Raw genomic sequence first — 15976 nt, forward strand, 5'->3', positions numbered from 1 at the left:
TTGTATTAGTTAACAGAATTTTAGAGTATGGGTTATACAGATTACAATTTGGAACAGATCCTGATAAATGTGTCAATCCAGCATTTTTCTGAAACCGTTGCTTGTATTGGAAAACATTTTCCAATATTTTCTTATACAGTGGAACCTTGGTTTTCTTCATTAATTGGTTCCAAAAGGTCCCCCCAAAACCACAACGTTTTTTTTATTTGAATTCTACACACCCAAACATTAACATTAACAAATAATACATATATAGACTAATTATAGTTTTACATATAGAGAACAATGCAAAAATAATTATAATTATTGTTGATGCGGACTTCCCGTACATCTTGGCAGGACTCTTTCGCAACTTTCTTTGCAGGTTATTTACCAGCCACACGCAAAAAAAAAAAAAAAAGCACGGTGTTTCGGCACTTGATTTCGTGGAATGATACAATGTCTCAGTTTTCGTACAATATTGCACTTAACAAACCAATCAAAGTCTTAGCTATGATGAGTGTACCAACTCCATATTTCCTTCTGTTTTCAACACCTGAAGGTGCAGGCCCGGTATACTTCTGTCTATATAATACAGCGTATTGACTGGATGGAGTAGTTTGATTGGAAGTGGCTTATGCCAACATAATGGGTTGGTTGGTAAGGATGATAACCCAGAGGCTGTGCAATTACCGTACCCGAACAAGGACCCCTCAACATACAGTCATGCTCAATAAATCCCAGTTTTTCTAGAGTACAAACCCAGTATGTGTTTATGAATCTCACATACTGTATGTAGAATACATGTCTGTGAAACATTAGCATGTCAGATGGATATTAGATTCATGTCTCTATTAGTACAAGGAGTCCCTGTATGAGATTGTGGGCGTACTTATGTTGTGCCGTGGGGGTGGTGAGACTATGCGTTGCTTGTGTGTGTCACATTAGCCATGGGGTGCTGTTGGCAGGTCCCAGTGGCAGCCCGCTGAGGTTTATGGAGTGTCACTCAGTTGCTGCAGCCGTGAATCAAGTTAATGTTGCACATCCCATCTCTTGTGCTGTCCTGTGCTCCCGGTGGAAGAACAACATTTGAACAGCGTGATTTGGCCCTGGCGAGAGGTTGATGCCTGTTTAATATGTGTTCTGAGTGACTGATTCCTTTAACAGGAAGTACTAGAGAGGATGAGAGAGAGAGGGAGAGATCGAAGACGGCTGCTTTATTGACTGAGATGTGAAATAAGATGGCAGCTCGCTGATGAGTGAAAAAACGGGGAAAGAAAATGAAGCGGAGACAATTGGAGGTTCCATTTTGATTTCAGATGACAATAATTTTTTTCTATTTTTTTTACATTCATCAGTGACTACCTGGGACTACCTGTACCTGTGGAGAGGTGATTTCCAATGATGTGTCAGTCCAAAATTTAATAGATTCTTCACTTTTGAAGGTAGAGCTCATATTCTTCATCATTTCTCTTTGTCTTCGGGTTATATAAAGAAAGCAAAGCAAAGGTAAATAGAATACTCCTATTACAAACCTAAAGTCTGGCTTTGGTGTGAACTGCATACTACATTTTGTCTTTGGTGGTAGGATTTTATACACTTTCTATAGTGATGATCTATAGTGATATATTGTTTTCATCCATTGTATTTATCCAATTCGTGACTGGCCATGCTTAAGAGAGAACACCTACTGTGGAAGGATAGTAATCAATTTTGCAAATTCTAACAATAAATTATAAAAAAGTAAATAGTATATCAACTGAGACATTGAAGAGTTATGTGCATTCATAAAATGTATTACATACAGTCATTGCCAAAAATATTGGCATGCCAAAGATGCCATTGGTTTTGGCCATGCTTGTATCGAATACAACCAAATCTGCCTAATTTATACAGCAATGGCCAAAAACACTGGCATCTTTGACTGTGCAGTTTTTAATCTTTTAACTTGAACATCATGATGCTGTGATGCTAAATTTCAATCAAAATAGATCTAAGTACTGGTTAAGGTCTACTAACAATGAGTTGAAGCCTTCATTTATTTTTAGTTCTGCTGTGAAGATCAAGAGATAGTAATTGGGAGGAAAACTAGAGTTGACTTTGTTGAGGATGCTTCTAATATCAGACCTTTAAGTGATATGTGCACTGAAATATTTTCATGGCTGAGGTAAGATCCTTACACACCTTAGAATAGTCTGTGTGTTAGCATCCCTGCTTTCAATTATTGATCATTGGATCAATGAGCTGGCCAGTAGCGAGGGCCTGGGGCCTCTAAGTGGCATTACTTCAGCTCAGAGAGGTCGCCAAGGGAGCGGTCAGACAGCACTTACCAACAGTTAGAGAAATTAACCTTAACATTGAGACACTAGCACACACACACACAACCAATTACACTTGCTGGAACACACGTCAACTCAGAACAAAATGTAAATTAAATTGCACCTGGTTTTGCACAAAACGCACTGTACAAAATCAAGCTAAATGTGCACAATGGCTACTGAATTAAATGATACTGATACTGTATCCTAATATACTGTATCCATACATAAATATATATATATGTGGAAGTGTCCGTGTTTGTGTCCTCAGACTCTGCTTCCACTATGGAAGGTATGTCAGTAGGATTGAGAAGGGCTTCAAAGTATTCCTTCCACCACCCAACTATATCCTCAGTCGAGGTCAGCAGTCCCCCGTCCCCACTGTAATCAGTGTGGACCGGGGACTGCTTCCCCTTTCCGAGGAGCCGGACGAGGCCGACCAAAAGTTGTGCTCCATGGCCTCACCGAAGTCCTCCCACACCGCCGAAGCCGTGTGCCGCTTGGCCTGCCGGTACCTATCAGCTGCTCAGGAGTCCCACAAGCTATCCATGCTTGATAGGACTCCTTCTTCAGCTTGACGGCAGCCCTAACGTCTGGTGTCCACCATTGGGTTCGCTTGCCGCTACGACTGGCACCGAATACCTTGCGGCCGCAGCTCCGATCGGCTGCTCAGCAATAGAGGCACGGAATAGTGCCCAATCGGACTCAATATCCTCGTCCTCCCCCGGGATGCAGGCGAAGCTTTGCCAGAGGTGAGAGTTGAAGACTTGACGGACAGGAGACAAACGTTCCCAGTACACCCTCACAACACGTTTGGGTCTCCCAGGTCTGTCCGGCATCCTTTTTTAATGACCATGTCTACTGTATGTGCTCATGTATGTGTTAAACTTTTTAACTTTAAAACAAGTCTGTGTTCAATCCAATTGCTTACAGAGAACCTCAGTCATGCATGTGTTTATTATTCCCTTTAATGTGGGTGTGTGTTCCCTTTAATGTGTTTAATTTGTGGTTCTTTGGTCAAGCTTTTTACGTGATGACCTTAACTGACTTTTTCTCTCTACCCTCATGAGGCCTCAGGCAAACCAGCATGTGTTTCCTTTGTATGGGTTGTGTCCATGCCCGTGTGTGTGTGTGTGTGTGTGTGTGTGTGTGTGTGTGAGATTGTGCAAAAAGTACAGGGTCAACTGAGGTCTAGCTAGTGATGGCTCTACTTTGTCTGGTAGGGACAACCGCTACTGTCACCTTTACAAACGCCATGAATCAACACCATGGAGGACAGGCCGGTGGACCAAAAAACAACCAATTATACAGCAGCCAGATTGACAGCAGGTGGACAGGGCAAAGATAGCAATGGAAACTCATTCTATCCATTCCAAGGACAAACAAAAAAAAAAGACAATGAGGGCACTGACTGACATAGGGTCTTCTGGACTGTAACCCATATAACCCATATAGTCAAAGGCCAAATTCAACACAATATGCAAACAAACTGGAATGTTTGCTCCTCGCCCTTTCTTAATGATAACTGCCACTTTTCAGAGTAGAAATAAATAGCAATATTGAAAATAATCTACAAAGTCAAAACACATGCCATGTTTGGGAGTACATTTGAGCACGACCACCCCTCCACAATTTTTAAATGATTACCACCATCCTGGACAATAAAGATAAACAGAACAACTCAAAACAAGACTCCAAATAATCCACAAAATCAGCAAGCGGGCCAAAACACAAATACTCAGTGTGAGCACAGGCCAGTGGGGGTAGGAGAGGGAATCGTGCACAGTCTGGCATGGTTCGAATGGCCTATAGCCTACTGTGACAGATTCATAGGGTAACTAGGGGCAGCTAGTAGTTGTTTCTTGGGCCCATTTTACATTTGTACAGTTTATACTAATTGTACTGATAAAAGTGAGTAATTAACTTGGCTTGTATGAGTCAAATATATTTGCCTAAATGGACACAGGCTGGAGCGAGACAAGGAATTACGATTCAGTAGGAGTAATTATGCAACACTGGTATGTCGTATTCTTTACACAGCTAATGCAGCTATTCGACGAGGCCTACACAACTGACGGCAGAAACATAACAGATTATGTTTGTTTCAAATCGTACAGTGTGATACAAACGGAACCATAATGCTTGGTGGAGGCATGGCTATACGGTACAAACTTATGTAAGAAATAAACACGTGTTTAAGCCTGGACAAAGAAATATTATATATAGTCTACCAATGGAGGTGTAAAGGGCTCAAAATTGGGTTGGAAACACACACACACACACATATGCACGCGCACGCATACACACAGACGCACGCCCACGCACGCACACACACACACGCTCACACACTAACAGTGGTCAGGGGGTCAGTGTCCTGCTCTCAGCTCTTTTTCTGCTGACAGTGGATGACCCAGTATAATCTAGTCCACAATAACTCAAACTCCATCCCCCTCAGGGTCAGGTCAGTGATGTTGAAGAAAGAAAAAACACAACTACAAATAAAAATAATGTCGAAGACCGTTTTCTGCATCAATTGAGTATTGCGGTACGGAGTACAGCCACAGTTAGGCAGTTGAAACAGGTCTACCCCAGAAAGTCTTTGTGATGTACCGGGTCATCTACTTTTCCATAAAATTACACTAAATTCAAGAACAGGCACCTAAACGTGAAACTATATCTACAGACCTTGCCTCATACACTTCACCTATTTGGCCATTAATAAAATAGGCAAAAGTTGCAGTTTTATCATGTGAGGCCTGGCGTCAACAAGGTTTTTGGTGAGACGAGAATTTATGATTGCAAGGTTTATCACTGATATTATGGCCTCTAAATGCATCAGAAGAAGCATAATTTCAGTGAATCGTATATGAGCAATGTAATACTGGCTGATGTGGTGGTTATTTCCTTGATGCTGTAAATCTTCACAGATGAAGGTCAGAACTGATCAGTGTGATGGCCAAATAAAAGCATTGAGAAAAAAAGAATATTCAAGATTCAAGAGAGTTTTATTGTCATGTGCATGGTAAAACAGCAGTTATACCATGCAATGAAAATCTTATTCTGTTCATTCTCCCAAGAAAAGAAAGAAAACAAATGAAAGAATAAGAACATAAGAAACATAAACACATAAACATATATACCAATAAATTAAGCAACAACAACAGACGAGACATTAATACAAGTAAATAATACAAATAAATAAATAAATAAAGTGCTATGAGTGTGTGCGTGTGTTGCGTGCGGCGTGTGCGAGTGCTTCGTTGAGGAGCCTGATGGCCTGTGGGTAAAAACTGTTTGCCAGCCTTGTGGTCCTGGACTTCAAACTCCTGTAGCGTCTGCCTGACGGTAGGAGTGTGAATAGTGAGTGTTGTGGATGTGTGCTGTCCTTGATGAGGTTGTGTGTTCTTCGTAGGACTCTAGATTTATAAATGTCTTGCAGTGTGGGGAGGGCTGCCCCAACAATGTTCTGTGAGGTCTTGATCACCCGCTGGAGTGCCTTCCTATCACGTGTTGTACAGTTACCGTACCAAACAGTGATGGGTTGTGAGACCAGGTGAGGTCCTCGCTGATGTGTGTGCCAAGGAACTTGAAGGTTTTCACCCTCTCCACCTCAGTCTCATCAATAAACAGGGTCCTTTATATAAAATCCTTTATATAAAAGCCTTATCTACGAAAGGAATACAACGTTTGACGTATGAAATGATAACCAGGATCATTTTCCTCTCCTCTCCCTATTAAAAATTCCTTCTCGTTCTCAGGCCTGTTTCCTTCTTCGCCCCTCTCGTTTTTTCTCTCAAAATCTCGGGAGGTGGACCTTTGATTGCTCCTTTAATTAGCCATGTCAGATGGCTCAGTGGATTTACTAGGGATGTCGAACTTGTGCAGATAATTACATGTCTTTTCCCTTTCTCTCTATTGCTACATTCACCCCCCCCACCACCATCCATCCCTCCATCTCCCATTCACTCGGCCTCCCTATCTATCCCTCTCACTCACTCTCACATGATTTAATGATTAATTATGGATGTGAGTTTGAGAATAAAAGCTTTTTCGCTAATCAAAATGAAATTTCCCCCATTCTTGTAATTACAGTGTGAACAGTCTCTTTGTTGCCAAGGCCTGGCCCTCACAGTGATCTGCAGTCCATCAAGGCATATGAAATGAATAATCGTAACATAATGACTTCAGAAGGCTACCAAATTTCAAAATAAAAAGGACTGAGCTATAAGAGAAAGAGAATAAACAAAGAGTGACTAGAGAGAGGAAAGCAGAATGCTCAAGAGTATGAAGCTTAGAACCTATAGGAATCAGTGATAGAATGTTTTCTCCCCAAGATTTGAAAACAACTCATCCTCGTTCACATCTTTCTAATGTTAATATACGCTTGAACTACTACTATTACTCGAGAACATACAATGGAACTGCTCCCGCAGAACACATCTGATATACTACAATTGAAAATCCAATCCACACTTCGGTGAATCATCTAAGTCACACAAAACGTCAGTGTTTGAACTGCTATGCTAGATGTTAACAGAATTCAACAAGCAACACAAGATTAACTGTGTGTTTTGGTTTGTATTGGGCTTTTTACAATACTTATACCAAAAGAAGGACAAACCTCAAGAAGGGTTGTTAAGAGAAGAATAATGTGAGAAGAGAAGAGAAGAAGAATATACACAAGTGAGTTAAGTGAGTGATTAATTTACATTTATGGCAGTACGACTCCAACCTTACCATACTTGTTATCAGTTTATTGCCAAAAATATGTCTTGGTTTTTGTACACTTGCTTGGTTATCGTATAGCCAAACAGTGCGCCTAACAAACTGAGTTGAGGTGGTACCGGGTACTCAGACAAAGCATCCACGGATTGTTGACTAAGTCTCTGTAAAGAATGGATAGTGGTTTTTTTTGTTTTTTTAGGAGTCGGGACATCATAGACAGATTCCAGGGAATCCTTTAATCATCTTTATTATGTTTGTGCGGGTGGGATATTTGTTCACAGGAAACACAGAACACTCTTGTCATCCAGCCTGTGTGCTATAGAGAGACGACCAAAACAAACAGGCATCCACACACATGTCAATTTATTGAGGCCGGCAAAATTGTAATTGTAATTTTATTTTTATTGTTCGATTAATGGATTTATCTATTATTGAGACAGGCCTATCACATTCATTGATGATGTTTAACTTTTTTCTCACACATGCAGATCCGTGTAAATTGGGCCTCGATCCAGCCTACCATATGGGTATTACCTCGAGGAACACTAGAGATATTTATTATCCTGATGGCTCTATATACAGTATATAGGGTCGAGGAGCTCGGTGAGAGGAGAGGCAGGCGCAGTGGGAGGTTGCTCCTCTAATCTCCATCTCCAGGCTGACAGGCCTGAAAAGGCCCTAATGAATGGCTCTTTTCATCTGCACGCCTGTGTGTATGTGACAGTATAAATATTTAGCAATATTGGAGTCAGCTCGTGATTTTACACAGATGGAGTGATTGATGCCTCAGCCCCCTGACGCATGCCAAAGAACATGCTGGAGATGTTATATAAACCACAGACTCTCTCTCCCTCCATCAGCATCATCTCCACCTCGCTTTCTCTCCATCTTTAACACTGCCTCCTCTGCTCTCCGCCTCCTTCCCAGCTTGTCTTCTCACTGTCGATCCGCCCTCTGTGACTCTGCCAATTTGCTTCACTGTTGAATTTCTAATGTCTAGCTTTTAACAACCTGACAAAGGGACTAGTTTCAACATGATAAAGTGAAATTTAAACCTCAATTTAAACATCCTTACATCCTGGAGTAGTGATTATTGTTCATAAGCTTCAAGTCAGTATGTTTGTAAACTTGTAAAAATGTTTCACACAAGATCACAAGAGTTTATGTGGACATAAACTACTGACTGTACAGTTCATCAGAAAGAACACTGGGTTCACAAACACACACCCACCATACAAAATGTCTACGCCCACACACCAGCAGAGACATTTATACTGATATATTTATCGACTCCGTCATTTGTCAGTAAGAAACCAGACCACTCCATCCTTTCCTTTACCATATAGCTGCCATATTGATTTAGGGGTCAATAGTTAGAATTTGGTCTATCAGCGTAGAAGTGGAGAAAAGTTCAAATAAGTGAGGGCTATTTATGTGTTGTGTTGATTAAGGGTAGTCCAAAATGTATGGAATTATTTTAAAGGAAATGTTTTGCGCTTCACTGAATGTGTGACACAGACCTTTCATATACTGTAGCTAATTAAGCCAAAACACAAACTCCCTGAACAAATATATGAGGTCTCTGAGGAGGATGTTGAAGATGTATTAACCTTGTAATTGTCTTTGTTAAATACATTCTCCTGTTGAGGACGAATTTTGCTTTAAAGGGGGGAAAATACTATGCTTGCCTTAGTACATTTTCCTTCTTGATTGTATTTAATCTGAAGCTTACTCTTCTTCATTAAAAAGGGTACTGTTAAAGTTTGTAAAAATAAAAGAAAACAATAACATAAAATAAAATAAAATAAAAAATCTGTAAAGTATAACACAGTATGTTACAATAGTAAATACAATAAATTGCCATAACATTAACAAGCAGATACTATATTCTTGATTGGGATGCAAATTATTTTCTGCATGCACACAGCCAGGTCGCAAAAGCAAGGCACAGGGGGAGTGCATGTGTCGCAAGTTTAGAAGTACATTGTGTACATTGCCCGGCCACGGGCCGGCCGTGGCGGGCGACACCGCCAGCTGTACACTCTGGTTGTCACGACCTCCATGGATGCACAGCGGCTGCTCATATAGCATATCTGACAATAATGCGCCTTACCCGGCCACGGCGGGCGGCTTTTGCCACTGTACACTCTCGCTCTCCCGGTCACGATAGCCGTAGGAGCCGTTAGATGTCAGTACGCCCATCTTACAATTGAAGTGAGTGGGCTTCACAAGCCTTGCACGATGCCCACACACAGTACATCCCCAGTGAGTGAAACATACAACAACCTTACATGAAGCACACCTCGCACGTACAAGTCGCATGCCGCACTCACGATCTAAAAGCTACCAACGGACGGCGAGCGGCAAGCACGTGGGTGTCACAAATCACTTGCTCCCTATGTACAACACACCTGCAACCCCTCTGATACCCTACTTCCTCTACATGCTGGCCACGGCCAACAAATTTCCCCAAAATTGCGGAGCCCGTGCTTGTGGAAACACATACGTTGGTATCTAACTCCCGCTTTACATTGTTACCCTACCAAGACATGAACGCACTTGGAATTGAACAGTCTATGCCACTTCCGTCCGCCCTGCGAGGACTACCTAACATCATTAACGTCCGTTACAGGGCTCAACTTTCTGAGGTAAGCATTTTAAAATGAAATCCTTGCATTTAAGCGCTTGGCACGTATAAAGGTAGTTGCATTTACCTTAAGTTTCTTAAGGTAAGGTACTGTAAGTTGGTTAAGCGTTTGAAGGGACACTTCATGGACTTCACAGATATGGAACAATTTTACTGAATACTTTATTCTCCTGTTAACTCAACAGTCATTGTGGCTTTTACTGCGCGGAAGTGCACATTTGCTTTATGTGATCACCAGTACCAATTTAGCATGGAGCAAATTAACCACTTGACACAGCATATTGTTGAAGGGCATGTTGTCACTTGTCTGCTCACATTCTTTTAGCATTAAATTTACCTCGAACATATCCCAAAAACAAGGGCTTCTCAAAAAATTATTCAAACAAGGACATTCTTCAGACAATATTGATCTTCCCTTGAGTGACTGAAAAGTCTTTTAGGATATGAATAATTGTCTTACATTGTCTGGCCAACAAAAATGTCAACCACGCTCATATTTTGTTGAACCACATACAGCTTTGATTACGCCATGAATTTGTTCCTGCAATGTCACAAATTGAATTTTTGTCCAGAGTTGCATGAACTTTTCCATAAAATTCCAAGAAAAATTCAAGCATCAATACAGATGATACAGATATATCTGTATACAATACAGATATATCTGTATCATCTGTATTGATGATGAGAGATTCTGACAACGTCCATCCAGTTATTTAATAATGGGTTGGACTGTACTTAATCCGATTTTAGTAGATTAAGCAATCTCATTCTTTATGCATACCATTAATTTGACCCTGAAAGAGATTCAGAACAGAACATCTTTTTCACGACCACAGAATATGTCTTTCGGCATGTTGTTTAACAAGTGAGAAGCTACTCACTACATCTGTTAGGACTCCAAAGTCGCGTGGACTTGGAAGACAAAATTTGCTGCCGAAACTGAAACTGTGAGAGCTTAGATTTCAAATCCAATGTTGCAAGTTATTTCCCTTCCAAACTATAATTCCCTCCAAATTTGACAGAGGATGGGAATTGGTGGTTAGAGGGTGGACCAACACCAGGATCAAGCCTTTGAGCTGTGATCTGATAAGAGTTGTTTTTTTTCCCCCAAGTACAGTATTTTCAGTGATTATACCTTGTAACTCCTGCATTAAGAGTTCATGATTCCACATTACTTAATTGATTATTGAATTGCTTATTTTCTTTTGTGTGGATCTTGCCTGTTTTCATTGACCATATAATGGTATGTGAAGTATGGGAATTCTCAAGTTTGGACTCTTGGGCACATTTTGTAAAGTCAACAAAGCCAGTGTAATATGTTCTGTCATTAACTCAATTGTGAACCTATACGTTGCAATAAAATTCTTTACAACATAATAGCATGGTACGAGGGGTGTAACAGTATTCTTAATCAATATTTCTGTACGGAAAATGTGGTACATTACATACGTGTACCAAGATTCCACACTGAATAGGATTGTCAGAACCCGTACTGAATAGCCTCATATTAATCTAACATACCTTTAGTGTAAATTAGAATTCAAATGTGATCAGATCCACTGTGAATTTGCCACTGCTTGAAATTCCAACAAAATCCACTCCTATGCAATAACTACAGTGCCCTTCAATAGTCCTACTGCCACAATCACTTTTTAAAGTATTGATTTTTATTTGTTGTGTAATGAGAACAATTAGTCTTTTGCTTGCCCTCCATCCATCACCTCCATGTTATTGTGCCACCCAACTAGCCTCGTTCTTTAAAACCCAGCTGCAGGTCTCTTCTCTTGGCAAAGAGACAGGGGACAAGACAAGCACAAAGAGAAGATGACACGACAGAAAAGCGATAACGTAGGACATTCACTTCTGACTGCAGCCAAAAACGTGTGATCTTCAGAAAATGGAACAAGCAAGTGTGCGTCACCAAGAGAGCTTGATAAAATTATGATACAAAATGTTACTATTCAGTCTTACAATGAGTTCAGTCATGTTCCCACTATTTTAACCTAAGGCAATGTAAGCTTTACCTACTTGATCACCATAAAATATCCTTTCATCCATCCAATAAATTTCTTCCACTTATTCGGGTCTGAGTTGTGAAGGTAGCATTCTCAGTATGCAAGCCAAAACTTCCTGGTCTCCTGCCATCTTTTCCAGTTCCACTGGGGGCGTGGGGAACTGGATGCCGACCTCCAGGCACACTACAGCGAAAACTAAATTCCGCGATCTTGCTCTTTCAGTCACAACCCAAATCCTATGACCATAGGCAAGGGTAGAAACGTAGATCAACCAGTAAATCGAGAGCTTTACCTTCTGGCTTAGCTCTCTCCCCACCATGATGCTCAGGTAGAGCAACCACATTACCGCCTGTCGATGTCACGCTACAGCTTCCCCTCACTCTTGAACAAGATCTTGAGATCCTTGAACTCCACCTGGGACAATTCCTCACTCCCAATTTGAAGGTTGCAATCCATCTTTTTCCGGCTGAGGCCTAAGATTATATCATAAAATAAATCATACAATCCAATCCTATATGCTATAAGTACCCTACAAAATATTTGAAATACATTCAGTGCCCCTTTGGTCAGCAACATTAATTTTTCTTGGAGGACTTCTCTGTGTATAAAATATTTTCAGGAGTGGGGCCAGTAGGTAGGGGGATTAGTGGTTGAAAGAGAATACAGAGGGTTAAGGTATTGGGGCAAAGCTCTCATGGGTCATGGAACAGTGAACAAAAAAGAAACCACAGCCCAAGGGCCCCTTTTGTAGTTGTTGATTTCATAGCCATAGTCTATGACTAAAATACATAATCATTCATCCACTATCATCATTTTCATCATCATGCCTAGTATGTTCAGGGTCAAAAGTTGGTCTATCCCAGCAAGATGACTGATCACCAGTCAATCATAGGGCACGCAGAGATGACCAATCACACACACATTCATGCCTATGGACAATTTTAAAGTGCTCATGACACCCAAAAAGTTTGAAAAAAACAATAACAAAATCTAAGTACTCGCGTAATAAATTATTTGTCATACTGCTGTCAAAGATAAACACTTTGACAGCATTTGTCCCATGAAGTTTGGCGATCATCTGACGAGGCCAATGGTCTCTTTTAGAAATGTGAACAAGTTTACTTCCTCTCCTCGAGCGTTCCAGCAAAAGCCTTCAACACAGCGAGCGGGCAAAATATAAAACAACAGAAGTTCACAGAGAACTGGGCATTTAAAGCACTTAAAGTCTGAATGAACCAACGCACACAAAGGAAAACATGCAATCTCTACACAAAATGGGACCAGCTCACACGTGAAACTGCAGTTGTTGTGTTAAAAAGTGATGTTACAAATTGATTGTTTTAATGTGTTAACAACTTAATCTTTCTATCCATCACACAGGATGTTTCTGAAATCTGTCTTTGTCAGTCTCCAGCCTTTGTGCAAAGCTTGCCACAAAGTAATATTGTCAGAAGAAGTTACCGCCATCTAAATGGCTGATGTTAACATGTATCATAAAATGTGAAAACACAATAAAACATTTACATCCAGCCATTAGGAGTACTTTAATTTCTGCTATAGCAGAAGAGTGCCAGTCGGCGCTGACTAGCAGTGATCAGGAGACTTTAGCCCCAATAAACAACTTGACTGACATGGTGATTTGTGACTGAGTGACTGGATAAGTGGCCAGCTCCTACAGTGTGTCAGTGTGTATGTGCAGTATGTGTGCACATACTTTAAGCCTTGGCCAGTGAGAAATGAAATGCTGCATTTGAAAGTGTTCACTTAAAATCGTTCCTTACCCCAATATATAATAGCCTGCAACAACACTTAACCTGAGAATTACTGTATCAGAGGCTGAGCATGACACACACAAAGACACATACTGTACTGTAAAGAGACGGAAAATCTGTGAGAGGGCAGGGAACATCTTGTAATGCTGAGAAATTAAGGAGTCAGAAATCACACTCCATCGAATCCAATCCGTTTGTTAAAAAGTGTATTTACCTCAACGGTTGTATCCAGTTTTTTCCACTCTGCACTTCAGTCTATTATAATAAGCCAAATGATACAGGCAGTTCACGTTACACTCTTTTGTCCCGAAATTAACGTTATCGTGGTACATGTTTAAACATGCAGTGTGTTGTACTGCTTTTTTGCCCTGTTGCATTAATTAATGAAAACAAGATGAAGCTTATCACTAATGTGCACGTTCCTTAAATGACGCAATGAATGGGTGTGTTCGCAAGACAGGTCAGAGCCAGTGGAGAGACAGTAAATGACAATGTCACGTGAGGCGGCTACTGTATGAAACCTCAGATCTAATCAATAGGAGTGAGGAGGACGCCAGGCGCCAGCCAGAGGGTCACCACTCATCACTCAGGTCAACGGTGAACACACTCACGTGCACACGCACACACACACTCACACACACAAACACAAAGAGGCCATTGTGAAGTGCATGTTAGTAGACAGGACTATGAGGGAGTAGAGGATGGGTCAGAGAGAGGGTGAAGCACATAGCAATAGAGGGTGCTGGATCGATAGGAGAGATTGAAGGACCCCTGTGTTACATAGGAGTTATGGATGTTCAGAATAAAGCTAAGCAGAGCAAGGAGACAGGTCGGGAGGGTTTAAATGGCCTCACACCGCAGGGCGGAGGCATCAAAAGGAGAGAGGAAGTGACTAATTTTGATTCTCCTCATGGTTTAATTGTTAAAGAAACACACCACCAATTAGCACATTGTTGAAAAAACATTGTTTGAATGAATGAATACATTAATATGTTTGCAACAAAAGACAAAACTCTGTTACAAAAGGACAGCAAAAGTATGCATTGGAATGTATGTACAGTATGTGTTTGTGTGCATGTGTGCAATCGCTCATACACAATATGAGACAGGTCTGGTGGCATTTAGCCCTCCTCTATAATGACACAGAGCTGGGCAGGAGACACGGCTACTGTTATTGAATTACTGAGGGTGTACGGTGAGGTATAAATTTGCCATGGCAATGCCACAATGTGTGACACACATACCTACACATAATGTGCACAGTCACATACAAACTCATACACAGAGGCCACTGACAGAGCTGGTGTGACGACTGCAGGCAATGACTTGCTGACCTTGAGGTTGTTAAAACAAGCTTTCTGTCAGCTTTTCTGCAAAATATGTTTACATCGTAAGAGAGATACACACATGAAGGACGGGAAACTACATGTGCACTGTGCTGACATTACTGGAACAAACACAGCGACTCAATTAATTATTCTATATTGTGGAGTAGAAAAAAAAGGAAGACAATGTGAAGGGAGAATAAGGTAACTAACAACCTGTACTAGTGGACAGTGGTCTACGATGACTGAAAGGCAAGATTAAATTTAAGCTACAAAGAAACAGATTATTGTGAAACCATAGTGCACATATAGATTAAAAGAGAATGGCGGTACATAGTGTATGTGTACCTGTAATGAATGCTGCTTGGAAGTCATACATCAACCACCAATTACTGATTTTATCTGCTAAATAAAAAGAGACAGAGTATTGCTTCATGCATGAAGACATTGAGATACCACATGTGGTAAATCCCCCTTCCTTCCTTCCAGAAGGTGGATTTTTACTGCACACATATCTTTCTACAGATCAGGATGTAGTTTCCCATGTCGGCTACCTTCTCGTTTTGAACAAATGAAACAGCTTTAGTGCAATACTGTTTGTGACAATAAAATGTGTTATAACAAGAGGTGTTTATTTGTACAAATTTGATCTTTGCTTGTATGCACATTTGTACAGCACATCTATATATGAGGATAAGTGTGTGTCCTGTAGCAAAGTGGGGGGCCTCATCTTATTAACATCATCAGTCTGCATCATGACTGGGCTGCTAGCAGGTACTATAACAGTGGCAGGGCTTCAAAAACCCATACAATCTCACACTCTCCCACATACACACAGAGAAAGCACACAAAAGACAGACTCTGAAACCATTTAAAAAAATCCCCAACAGGTATGTGGGATGTCTATGTCTAGCTCTTATCCAGTAACCATTACTGTTACCATTCGAAGTCGAGCCATGTTTCACTGGGTGGGACAGACTCTATCCATCCTCCTGACAACAAGCCTGTTGTATGTAGCAAAGGTTGTAATAAACTCAAGTCAGAAAATCGGAGGGTCTCCAAGTCAACCAAACCATCCATCCGTTGTTTTCTGCTTATCCAGGTCTGGGTTATGGGGGCAAGAGTCTCGGTAGAGAAGCCCAGACTTGCCCGTCTCCGGCTACCTCCTTTGAGGCCAGATGTGGGACATGGTCTA

At 41.0% G+C, this 15976-nt stretch overlaps 1 protein-coding gene across 5 annotated transcripts in view; it reads right to left on the reverse strand.

Annotated features, from left to right (window-relative positions):
- znf407 (zinc finger protein 407) overlaps window positions 1–15976 on the reverse strand; it is a 191083-nt gene that overhangs the window by 37426 nt on the left and 137681 nt on the right. The window contains exon 10 of one of the 5 annotated variants that reach the window (XM_054780922.1): window positions 1429–1457. The exons of the other annotated variants lie outside the window; for them this stretch is intronic. Within the exon in view, the coding sequence (XP_054636897.1) occupies window positions 1444–1457 (14 nt within the window). The 3' untranslated portion in view covers window positions 1429–1443. Of the gene's footprint in view, window positions 1–1428; window positions 1458–15976 lie in introns of those variants that run through there. 5 annotated transcript variants of the gene reach the window in all.

Source organism: Dunckerocampus dactyliophorus, chromosome 7 (genome assembly GCF_027744805.1).
Source record: "Dunckerocampus dactyliophorus isolate RoL2022-P2 chromosome 7, RoL_Ddac_1.1, whole genome shotgun sequence".
In the NCBI taxonomy this organism is placed as follows: domain Eukaryota; kingdom Metazoa; phylum Chordata; class Actinopteri; order Syngnathiformes; family Syngnathidae; genus Dunckerocampus; species Dunckerocampus dactyliophorus.